The 12,426-nt window shown below is 38.1% G+C and overlaps 2 protein-coding genes across 5 annotated transcripts in view; one reads left to right on the top strand and one right to left on the bottom strand.

The window, feature by feature from the left end:
* The window catches only part of CMSS1 (cms1 ribosomal small subunit homolog), a 230,219-nt gene that overhangs the window by 10,904 nt on the left and 206,889 nt on the right, over window positions 1-12,426 (top strand). The gene's annotated exons all lie outside the window — the stretch shown is intronic.
* Window positions 1-12,426, bottom strand: part of FILIP1L (filamin A interacting protein 1 like) — a 191,428-nt gene that overhangs the window by 9,128 nt on the left and 169,874 nt on the right. For all 4 annotated transcript variants that reach the window (XM_027904572.1, XM_027904573.1, XM_027904575.1 and 1 more), the window contains one exon: window positions 7,424-10,178. In XM_027904572.1, coding sequence (XP_027760373.1) covers window positions 7,424-10,178 — 2,755 coding nt within the window. The remainder of the gene's footprint in view (window positions 1-7,423; window positions 10,179-12,426) is intronic.

The raw sequence follows: 12,426 nt of genomic DNA, 5'->3' as shown, positions 1-12,426 counted from the left end.
TCAGCATCTGTGATAGTGGCCAGAGGATGGTGTTGAAGATCCTTTACACTGAACACCACATATCTGTGTGTATACAAACATGCCTCTTGCCAGACTGGAGCTTGTTTCTGGATGGTTGAATGCAGTCAGAACATGAGACAGGTCTGCAAGTGAGAATTAGCTAAGGTTAAGTCATAAACACGAATATTCCCTTTGGTCTCCAAACCCAATAGCTTTGACTGAAATTTCTGGGTTAGGCATCCTCAACTGCACAGGGCATTCAGATATTTCCTTTTCTGTATTTGTCTTTCACTAGGTCCTGGCATTTGTCTTAGAGAAGTCCAAAGTGAGAAGTCTCAGTTGCTCAGCATTTCCTTTTATGTAACCCACTTGTGTGTGTGACTGTGCTGAGATGTGCAAGCAGGAGCAGTATAATCCTTACACTTTCTAACGTTGGTAAACCTTAGCCAGAGGGTTGTCTGGCTTGGCTCACAGCATTGTCACATTATAAACAGCTCAGCAGAGGGAAAATTATTAGTGATCTTGTACAGTTGTAGTACTTGAGCGATTAAGTGGGAGAGCAATTGGGTTTGTTTAATCTGGAGAAAACAAAACTGAGAAAAGACATGATAATTGTCTTCTAATATGTGAAAGTCTGTTGCAGAGAAAATAGTTTCCAAAGTCCAATGGGGGGATAGGAAAGCAAATACTGGATTACAATTTCAACAATGTCAATTTACTTTAGGAATTAGAAAGTTTCTTAATGGCAAGGGTATTTCAGCCCTGTTACGGATTCCCAGGATAACTGTGAAATTGTCATTGCAGAAGTGTTTTAGAACCTTATGTGCTAGGTTTTTGTTTGGAAGGGTTTAAGTAAGTTATAGTAAAGGAATAGGCTGGAAAATGTCCTGAGCTCCCTCTTAACCTCGGTTTTCTGTGTCTTGTCTTCTGCTGATATTTGGTCTATTACAGCACTCTTGATTTCAATAATATGACATATTTGACAGAAAAAATCTGTATTAATATAAGAAATTATTTCTGTATATGTGACACAGTTTGCACTAATATACTCAGTGTGTCACTGTGCTCTTATTTCCCGAACACCAGGTTAAAATGTACTTGCTGGTGGTGGGGAAAAGAAGCAGGGTTGGAGGCAGAAGTTGTGTTCCCAGTTACTAAAATTCTTTTATGTGCCTTGCTTTCCTCGGGACGTGTCTACACTGGGAAATGCATGCAGGGAGAGGTAAGGTGATGCTGCAGGTCAGCTCCCCTAGGACAAGGATTTACCTGGGGCTGGTTGACCAGTGTCATCATGGAGCTGATGGTTCTCTGAATGGAACAGTTGTTTGCTGTGAGTTGTCTTCCCTTTGCCTCTTGAAAATCGGAGGGGTCTCAAGTACCTCGTTAGGGCACCTGCGGGTCCCTGGGAGCAGAAGTGGTGGGTGGCTGGTTTTTTAATTTCTAAACACGCTGCAGTTGTAATTGTGTCCTGCAGAGGGTAGTGCCGGCACTTAAATGCTTCTGCAGGTGTTCGGCTCTCAGTGCTTTTAGACGTAGTACAGTTGTGTGGGATCATCGCTTCACTTGGTTTAAACCTGATCTGCCATTTGTTGAATAAGATTCTTGGCAGTGAGTATCGTTTTATACAGATTGTGGGCAGGTAGGATATTTGTGTTTTGGTATTTCGAAGTTATGCAGTTTTTAAAGCTGTTTGGAATTGCTCTCCCACCCACTCACAGCTTTTAATGTGAAAATGTCTTCATACTAACTGTTCAAAAGCTTTGAATATGTTTCTCCCACATTAGTGAATATATATGTTGAAAAAGTTTACATAGGTAACCAGATTGGACCTAAATATGTGCTGCATGGAGAAGGAAAAAGAACCCTCTGCTTTTACCATCATGGCTTTTTTTTCTGTCTGTGAGCAGGCTGTTTTGCTCTGGGTGAGTCACATAAAAAGGTGTGTTAATCAGAGTCCTATTTTTGTTGTATATATATATATATAAAATTTTTCTAATATATATAAATAATTAGAATTAAAAACTCTCTACCTTTTATCCAGCTAAGACTGATGTTTCTACAGGATAAAACATGATCTATAGCGGCTTGAGTATGAGGCAATAAAGGAAATATAGATACTAATCACAATCCATGTTGTCTTGATCATATTTTGAACAAGTCATTTAACTTCTCTCACAAAAGAGATCCAGAAGGATGTTAATGGGACTGATGAATGTTTGTTGTATATTTGAAGTGTGATGTATTTGCATCCCAGATTGTATCCCGTCAAACAACAGTGGTAGCATCCAAGGTGAAGGGACCAGGGCTTTGGCAGTGATTGCAGGATAAAGTGCTCATCCTTTTTCCTTTTTGCTTGTCCCTTCAGTTATGCTGAGGTAACCCTTCTGTAAAGCTGTGCTGTGAGTGGGATACTGCTTTGTTGGGGTTCTTTGTTTGGTTTTGTTTGTTTGATTGTTTGTTTTAATGAAGACTTACGGTATGTGGGGGGTTTGATTTTATTTTTTTTTTCTTTTTAATCGAGGTTAGTTTCTTGACCTGCTTCACAGTGCTGCCTTCCTTAAAAGTGGGGACAGCATAACTAAAAGGGCAGTATTTTCTGATATGGGTTGTGGTAGGTGTGGGAAAGGGAAGGCAGCTTCTTTTGCCCATCCCACTATGAAGACCCTGTGAGGTCAAGCCACTGTGTGGCAAGTGGAGAGACACTGAATAAAAGAAGTCTTTTCTCTTGTACTCAGAATTTGTTTCTCAAGAGTGCTTTGCTTAGTGGTCAGAAGAGAATCATAATTAGTTGTCAACTCTGATATTTGAGGCTTTCTGGGTGCCCACAGTATGATGGGTCATTGGCTGATGTGCTGGGTACAGCACAGAGAGAATTCAGTTACAGCTTGGCTGCAAATTTGTGAAAGCACTCCATGCTGCTTAAATTTTTGAGGTTGGTCTTTTTTTTTTTTTTTTTTTTTTTTTTTTTTTTTTTTTTTTTTTTTTTTTTTTTTTTTTTTTTTTTTTTTTTTTTTTTTTTTTTTTTTTTTTTTTTTGAGCAATTTCCCACTTACAGTACTTGGTGTTAATTTTAAAACATCTTTATACACCCACTTGTGCTCTACTTGAACCATAAGATCTTTCTCTCTTCTGTTTCTTGGTAACATAATGTTTTGGTAGTCTTTGCTTAAGCCTGGAGATTAGGCAGTTGTCAGTTTTTGTTTTGCCTGTCTCAGTGTCTGTTTCCTAGGGACAAAGTCATCCTGCAGATGGTTGCTCCGTTTCCATCACCTAACCCTGCAGCATCCATTCAGTCTTATTCAGAAAGTAGTGCTGTACAGTTCTGTTTCTGATTATTTTTTCCCTAGTGTGAGGAGCACGCCTTCTTAAGCTTTGCATGAAATGCTTACACACAGATCCTTTTTCTTATTAGAGCCTTACATTCTGTCCCCAGACACCATATTGTCTATGGTGGTTTGGATCAGGAAGATTAGCTGGCTGCTCCTGTAATTTTTGTCAATTCCATTTCTTAATTAGTGACTTGCAGGAGATTTTTTAAATAACCTGAAATATTATACTACCTCACAGTTGATGGATGGGTACTTTGCTCTCAGATTACCATTATTGCTTCTTATTCTCTTTTTGCTTCTCCTCCTTTTCCTTCCCTCCCCTCCTCCATCCTCCCTGTAATGACAGAAATTGCAAGTATTTCTTCTGAAATATTTAGTCACATAAAAAGAATGACTTAAAAATGCTGAACACTAAAGTGTTTGTGCTGCCCTTGCTTGTGTCCATTTGAGTACTCACTGAAATGAAAGGGGAAAATGGAAATGGAAAAGGGGAAGGGAGGTGGGCTGGTAACTGCTGCCATTTTTAAAATTGTTAATTCTTCATCTTTTCCTGGGAACTTAACATCTGTGGAAAAGAGTAGATTTTTAGACTCTAGAAGAGATGCTTGCCGAGGGTTTTGGAAAAAAAAAGGTTGGTATTATTATCTGCTGAAAGCTGCTCTTACACTTTCATAGTTTAATCCCTCTGATACTTGCTGCTCACTTTGCAACCCTATTTCCCTTTAACATTTAAATGAATCATTACATACCTGTCAGACTTTAGGCTTTGGAGCAAATGCTGAAAAGAAAAGTGTCTCAGCCTCCAAATTAACAGCCGTACTTACCATTTATGGAATGCTTGAAATTCCTAGAAAAGCTGCCTTACTTGAATTTTAGTATGATTATGCTTGATGTTTTTGTTCAGAGTACTTGAATCAATTTGCAGATAAATCATTAAAATTTCCCTTTGCTCTGCTATTTTCTCTTTGTCTGCCAAGGAAGCAGGTGGATATTCCCACTCAGCAAAATGGAAATAATCTTAAATATGGAGTGGTGATCTGAACAACTTGAGGTTAATTTGTAAATCAGTATTTTGAGTCCTTAAGCTGTGCTTTCAATTTGTTATTTATGATAAAATTACAGCTAACTTGTTTCTGTTTAAACAGCTAAGTTTCAGCTCTCAGCAAATACATCCAGGTGTTTACTTTCTCTGCCTGGTGCTTTGAAATGAATCTTGGGAATTTGAACAGGGAGAACCTGTTTTATTCTGCAAACCTTATTTTCAGGCAAAATAATTATTTGATTTTTCATCTGTGGAAATGACTGACAAAAACTGTGCTGTGGAGTCAGTAAGTTTCATCATTAGGGGAATGCAAGCATCCCTTAATCAAGATGGGTTTTTAGGAAATGTAGCGTTTTTATTTACATGCAATGCTGATGCTTCTTCCTTAGGAGTTAATGGTCACGAGTGGCTGCTTCCTTTGTCTTTTAGTACTTGGACAGTTACTAATAAAGTATTATGAGTTTAAGACAGGGACAGAACTACTGTCCTGTTTAATGATTAAACTTATAAATGGTGTGAACTCTCACCTAGGTTTTGTATTTAAAACTTAGCTTTAAAGTCTGAATGTCCTTATTCATAATAGCTTGGTAATTGTCCAAAGGACTAAGTGTGCTTATTGCTGTGTCCTGATTTGTGCTTTCCTTTTATAAGATGTTGTAGTAGATGGCCAGGTGGTTAATGATCAACACATTTCTGTGTATTTTGGAAGGCAGATATGAAATTTTTTTTTCTACAAGCTTTTTAAGTCTAACTGAAGAAAATATTAGTGCCTCTGGAGGAACACTGTTAATCCTTTAATTTTTGGAGAATTTGGTGTCTGTTGGTATGCTGGCAAGTGGGTACTTCAGACAGTTATTCAGTACCATGCTTGTAATGTGTTCCTGCAGAGATTTTAGGTATGGATCAGCAGGATATGCAGTATCCCAAAGAACAGAAGTGCAGAGAACATGTTTTGAATGTACCACTCTTTGGGTTTGACTGAGGCTTGGGGTTAAGAATGTGCAACCTGAACATACTTAAGTAACTTGTTCGTATAATTAACACACTCTAAAATTTTTATAATCTTGACTTGCCAGACTTGGCAGCTGTCTCAGTCAGTAACTTTTGCTGAAGCTGGTGTGAGCTGAAGTTTGTTTTGCACAGTAAGACTGATGCACCTCTTCTGACCCAGGTCTTAGATCTCACTTGTGCAGCCATGGAGATAAAGTGAGTGAAAACAAGTAGGAAGGACCTCTTAGGAAGCCCTTAGGTTATGTATGACATTAAGGTAGGCTTGTACAGGTCCACATTTTGTCTTTTAAAATTACCACTGTTCAACTGTAATACATATGTTTATATCCATTTCTATCACGTATCTTATAATTTAATATTTTTTCTTCCCACTAATTTTACCTAGGAAAAATTGTGTATGGGTGGTGGATTTTGATTTTGAATAGAAACTGTTCTAAAAGCAGTTATTATCTACAATTGTAAACATTTAGATTCCTGTCCACTAAAAAGGCTTAAAATTGTAGAAGTCCTCTGGTTATGTGAAAGCATGTGCCACAGTTCTTTGCTGAATCTGTTGCTAAGTTATACTGCAGAAATATTTTTTTCTCTGGGTAATATAAGCGGAATAAAGATAAGGATTTAACAAATGGGGACTTTCTGCTTACTTGCAAACTTCTTTGCTGATAAGAAGGTTGATTTTTTTTTTAAATAACACCTTCCCAAATGCAATAAATATCTAGGCATTTAACTTTTTAGAATAAGAGCAACTGTTATAATTTAGAATTGCAGTGTTCCAGTTCTTCTGGGCTGATTTGCATTCAGTGTGAAGTTGGTCTACCACTAGCAGTATTTTTTGTGAGGTTAAAAATGACTGCTTAGCACATGTGTAAAGAACAGAATTTATTACATTTCTGTCCTTCTCCTAGGCACAAATACATAACCATCACTGAAATACCTTAGCCTGTTTTATCCATTTTGTGTGGTAATCCTATTTAACCCAGACCTAGAGGCCTACATGTTTGGAGACTTGGTCTAGTATTTCTTCTTAATGCTTCTGTGAAACTTTCTCTGCCTATTGTGTGAAAAACATGAAGGTATGCCATAGTTTGGTGCTCTTGTTTCTTCTTCAGTGGACCTGTGTGATGTATATTGCATTTCAAACTGATGACTAGGAGCCTAGATGAAATTTGAATATTACGTGCAAATCCATTCTTCTGAATTATTGTTTAGGAATATAAGTATTGCTGTTTATTGTTTTACAGCATACCTAAATGATTGCAGTTTTTCTGTTGTATTGGAAAAAAACCCCTTGTTTGGGGAGAAATATTTTGTGATACAAGCTTCTGAACTCAGTTCACATACAAGAGAGGTTTACAGGAAAATTTAAAAAAAGTTTTAACCAAACAGCATTAAAAAAGATAGGGAGGAAAAGTGGTGGTTGTGCTCTGGAACATACCATATATGCATCATAAATTTGTACTGAGATACAATACATAATATTTTGGGTGTTTGTGTGTGATGTACTGATAATTATCTGAAATGAGAGGGCGAGGAGGAGTTGGGAATAGCAGGGGAGATAATGAATCAAGTCTTACTTGAAGTTAGCAGGCAGTATTACGGCTTAATTCAAATTCTACCATACATGCAGAAAAATACAAACCACACATAACAAACAAAAATATTCAGCAAGCAATGATGAAAATAATCAATTATTTACTGAGTTTTTCTGTAATGTTAAAATATTTCACCAAGGTAAGTTGCAGTCAGAAGTAATGTGAGTTATTTTGAAAATGGCAATACATAAAGATGCATTTATACAAGTGCAAGACTAAATATTTTACATAACTGTATTTTAATGAGAAGATATACAGTAAGTGCACACTTGATAACACTAAGCAGGCAAAACTTAACGTTAGTTCCGTATATTGTTGTATAGTTCATGCACAGATCTTTCCCAAAGTAATGAGGCTGTTCCAAATAATTCTTGCTGGGATGAAAAACGGGATGGGTTGCTGGTAAGGGTGTTCAGCATGGATGAGGGTCAGTTATAGACATTACTTACTGTAATTTGTGATTGCCGTGGAAGAGGAGTGGCTGTTGGTGTGATAGTAATACTGCTGGTGATTTTATTGGTGGGCTTATTGGGTAGGCCATTGGCTAGTGCTGGAGTTCTGTTGTCTTGCACTGGATTACAAGGGCTGATGGGCTTGGAACTGGTGAGAGCTTGGACGTAAGGACTTCCTAAATGAATGTGGATTTTGTTATCCTCAGTAGTTATTACACTTGATCCTGTACTGTTAGATCTCTGAAACTGCCATGATGACTGCCTCTCTGGGGCTACTCTAAAAACAGCATGCTTGGCTCCCATTTCCAAAGGCTCCGGGGAGAGAGTTTGTTCCTGAGAACTTGAACCGGGTAAAGCCAAAGGGGACATTGTTCTTTCAGGAGTTATAGAACCACACGATTCAGGAGTTTGAGATCTTGCAAAAGTAGTCATAGTAATAGGAGAAATTACGTGCTCTGGGGTCATGTAACCTTCTCCTGCTTTTGATTTTACAGGTGTTAAGGAGGCGTTTTGAATAATGGTTATTCTTTGCTTTGGAGTGCCACAGTTGGGTATAACTGCCGTGCTTTTGTAGGAGTGAGGGCTTTCAGTGGTAGGACTAGTTATTTCAAGGGTTGCTGTGTTCTGTCCATGGTCTGGAGTTACTTTTATGTGAAGAGGTTGGCCAGGTGTGTGGCTTAGCACTAGATCTCCAGTCTGTGCACAGTTTCCATTTTGCTTTGTATGTATCTTTCCATTTTGAGGATGGCTCTCTTTGGACTTCATCCAAGGGATCCATAATTTTTTGTTTATGGCATTTGCAGTGGATGAGTTGCTTTTGAAAGACACTGTTTGTTCCTCCTCATGATTGCCTTTGTCCTCGTTATCACTGTCTTCATAGAGCTGCCCATTTATGACTGTTCTCTCTAAAGGCAGGAGTGTTTTGTAGTCGGGTGGTTCATTGTCTGCTGGATCTGTTTGGATTTCTTTAGAAAAAACTTGCACATCAGAAACTCTCCTTCCGTTGTGACCGGGCCTGAAGTTCTTGCTGAAGGATCTGTACCTTTCCACCTCTTTCCTGAGGCTTTCCATCTCTCTTGCTAAGTCCCTGTTTTTGTTTTCTTGCTGGAGGAGTTTCCTCTGTAAGACTGAATGATCACCTCGGAGGTGGCAGATGAGGTCTTCTGTTTCCATGTACTCATGCATTTTCTCTTTCAGTGCATCTACTTCTCTGGAAAGGTGACTCGATTTAGCTTCCTCTTCTTTAAGCTTCTTAAAAAGGCGCTGCTCCTGATTGGACTCTGCCTTTTCTGTTAATTTATACCTAGCCATTTCCATTTTCACAGCTTCCAGCTCCTCTGAGAGGAGCTTGGCTCTGTCTCGTTCACTGACATATTTTCGTTCTAGACACTCAAATTCATCTTCAGTTTTCATAAGATCATCCTCTACGGCCTTCATTTCTTTGAGCTTCTGCTTAAGCCTCTCAACTTCTTGAGAAAGCTCTTTGATTATGTTGTTTTCCTGCTGCAAGGAGGTGCTAGATTTAGTACCATCCTTAATTTTACTTTTAAGAAACTCTTTTTCAACGTCTTCCAGTGACTGGAGTCTCTTTCTTAGAATATTCACTTTAGAAACAAGATCACTTCCTTTCTCTTCTTCTGCTTTGAGTTTGTTTTTCAGTTCATCTCTTTCTTTTGTAACACTGGACATTTTTTCCTCTGCATCAGATTTTGATTTCAGTGCCTTTTTACTTTCCTCAATTAGTTTTTCTGTAACTGACATCACTTTATTTTGTTCCACCTGAAGCTGAGAAGTTGCAGCTTGAAGCTTTTCTTCTGTTTGCTTTATCTTTTCACCCATAGTTTTTCTTTCATCCACAAGCATCACTGTTAGGCTTTTCAGCTTTGTCAAATCTTCTTTGAGTGTAAACTCAGTTTTTTCTAACTTACTTTCAACTGCTTCAAGCTCACCAACTCTAGCTTTTAAACCGTCCAGCTCATGGGACAGCTGCTTTGTTAACATTTTTTCTCTTTCTAGATTGCATTTCAGGGAGTAGCATTCCTGTTTACTCTTGTTGAAAGCATCTTCTAGTTTCTCCAGCTCCATAATTCTTTTGTTAAGTTTATCAACTTCCCCTTTAAGGTTCTTGCTCTGTGATGCTTCTTTTTCTAACTTTCTGTTAAGTTCTCTGCACTGATCTTCCATTTTTATGAGCTCTTCGTCTTTTCCTTCCATCTCCAGCAGTCGCTTACGTAGTTCTTCTACTTCAGTCATAAGTGTGGCATTCCCACACTCTCCCTTACTTATCTTATCCCTTAGGTCTTGCAGTTCTTCTTCTGCTTTTCGTAGAGATTTGTTGGTCTCTTCCAGCTCATCGATTTGTCTGGTGAGAGCAGTTAATTTTAACCGGAGCTGGCGATTCTGACTGTCTTCGTTGGTTAGTTTGGCCATCATTGCTTCTTGGTCTTGGGAAATCTTATTGCTTTGGGCTTGAAGTTCAGCCTCCAGCCTGCTGGCTCTCTGTTTCTCTTCTTGAATTTTTGCTTCAGCAAAAGCCAGCTTCTCGTGTGCTTGCTCTGTAGAAGTGGTTAACTCTTGAATTTTTTTACTTTGTTGATTCAACTGCTCAGTGAGTCTTTGCTGTTCATCCACCACCATTAAAGCAAAGGATTTCAGTTTAGTTAATTCTTCTTTCAGTTTAGCAATTTTTTTGTTGTTTTCCTTCTCTTTTTTTGCCTGATATGCTGTTTCTTGTTCAAGAAGCTTTTTCAATCTGTGTGAGGAAAAAAATTGTATTTTGTAGCCATTTTAATGGGCATTTAAAAACACACTTGAAATATTATGACTTGTCAGATGTGCATACCCACATGTATCTACAAGCAGACCTCTCCTTGCAGCATCATTTGGAAGCGCCCACTGGCCTTATTTTCTATTCAGAAGTTCCTTTGTAATGAACACTTCATTTAGACTTAACAGCTTCAGTAATTAGGCATCTTTGATTACGTTTTTAACTTTTGACAGGATGCAGTGCAACAAAACTATTTTGGTATTCTGCACTGGAACTGCACTTACCTTGGCTGTTTGCTGAGGCTAGGTATGTGCAAAGAAATGTGATTATTATAGAGTTTGAGAAATTAAATCAGTGCAGCCCTCAAGGGCAGGCATAATTTACAGCATCATAAACCTCCTAACTTTGTTACTTATAAACCATCCTGATGTTTTATGATTAAGCCTTATGGATGTTCTAGTATGTGAAGGAAATGTAGCCACATCAGGCAGTTGGTCAGGCTAATGTGAATTTTTAAGCAGAACATCAGACCAAAATTAAACCATGCAGGTAGGTTGGTCCTCAGTGAAAATGCAGTATCTGACCCTGTATCAAACATATACACGCACAAAAAAACAGTCAGCAGATAAACAGGTATTCAGGTCATGCCTTGTGAACTTAAAGCCCAAATGTCTTGATGTTGGTTAGCCTTGGATTTGGTCTTATATCCAAACTTGCAGATACGCTTAAGTGCAACCCTGCTTTTACGTGATTCTTGAAGATTTTCGTAATGATTTTCCAAAATTAGTTTTACAAGTTTATGTTGCACCTCAGTAAAGATTGAGGATTAACATATTAATTTGCTAGAGACTTGGGATGAGGTTGTGCATTTGTTTAAAACTCCAAATACCTCAAGTAATTAGATTCTTTTGTAGACTTTCCTTTGTCAGGGAGATGTTTGCAAAGAAGTTGGTCTAAAATATGATTAGGTTTGGCCAGCACATATGCCTCCTTTCAGTTACATTTTTCCTACAGCCAACCTATAAGTATATTCTGGTATTAAACAAAAATCTGAAAAGCTCAAGTTGAAGTAATAAAATATTAGAATTTGGGTGTCTCGCTGTTGTTCATGTGTATGGTGCATAATGAGTTGTGTAGATCTCGCAAGGGAAGTGACCTGTGTTATCAGGACTGTGCTAATACAAAATGAATGTTTCAGCACTCATTAGCTGAGGCCCCTTTATTTTTTTTCCCCCTCAGAACTATGATGACAACTGTCTAGAAGTTGCTGCTGAAACATAAGATTCCTGTTCCACATTTGTCTGTGATCACTATTGTGATGCCCTTGTCCAAGAGATGAGTCTTTACAGCTTCCCACTGACAAGTTCTTGTTGCAGCCATCCTTTTAGTTCAGGAAAAGCTTAGATAACAACCTCCTTTGCACAGCTCTTAATTAGCTGTTGACTGACTGGAGGCATATATTTCTAGGCAATAGACTGCCTCAGCAGCATCCCCTTTGGCAGCATTGTGGTTTTCCAGCACAGATAGGGGAAGTCCTTGCCCTTCTACAACTGTCCATCAGACTTGTCTGATTTAATGGTGATATTATATAGAAGTCTATGGCTGTAAAATTTCTCATAACATCTTCACAGTCCCTACTGTTTCTATGTTAGGGCCTAAGTTGCACTGTATTGAATGTAATGAAATGCTTTATATGACAAATTGACAGGATGGAACATAGCCATAAACAGAGTTGATATCAAAGACTTGAAGCAGTCGCAAATTCTTTATAACAGTCAGTTAACATAATGGAGAAAACAGACATGAAAAAGCAGAAATGTAGAGGGAGAAGTTTTTGAGGTTAGTTTGAAGGAATGCTACTGGTTGGCAGAACAAATAAACGGGGAAAGGACTGCACCAACTTCAAAGGCATTGTGTTGATGGTATATAAACTTTTGTCCACTTTTCAGTGCTACTTTCAGTTTGAATTCTTTTTAGTTTAAAAATCTCTCTTCTCTCCCCACCCTTGTCTCTAAATGCTTTAGTAGTGAAGTTCAATTGATGATTTACCGTTGCCATAGATATAAAACCATAACAGAAGCACAACTAACAATTTCATTTGGAATGGACTCCGCTTTTCTGTGTGTGTGAAGTTAAGACATATTATTACTGTTACTGGGACTTATTAGCATTTGATTTATTTTAGCTTGCTTCACTAAAATTTGTTTCTGTAAGGCAGATTTATCTGTGGTCA

The sequence above is a fragment of the Empidonax traillii genome, unplaced genomic scaffold (genome assembly GCF_003031625.1).
Source record: "Empidonax traillii isolate 1590-97213 ecotype Southwest subspecies unplaced genomic scaffold, ASM303162v1 scaffold1067:size500408, whole genome shotgun sequence".
In the NCBI taxonomy this organism is placed as follows: domain Eukaryota; kingdom Metazoa; phylum Chordata; class Aves; order Passeriformes; family Tyrannidae; genus Empidonax; species Empidonax traillii.
Note: the sequence above shows the minus strand (reverse complement) of the source record. Positions and strands in the feature narration are given on the sequence as shown.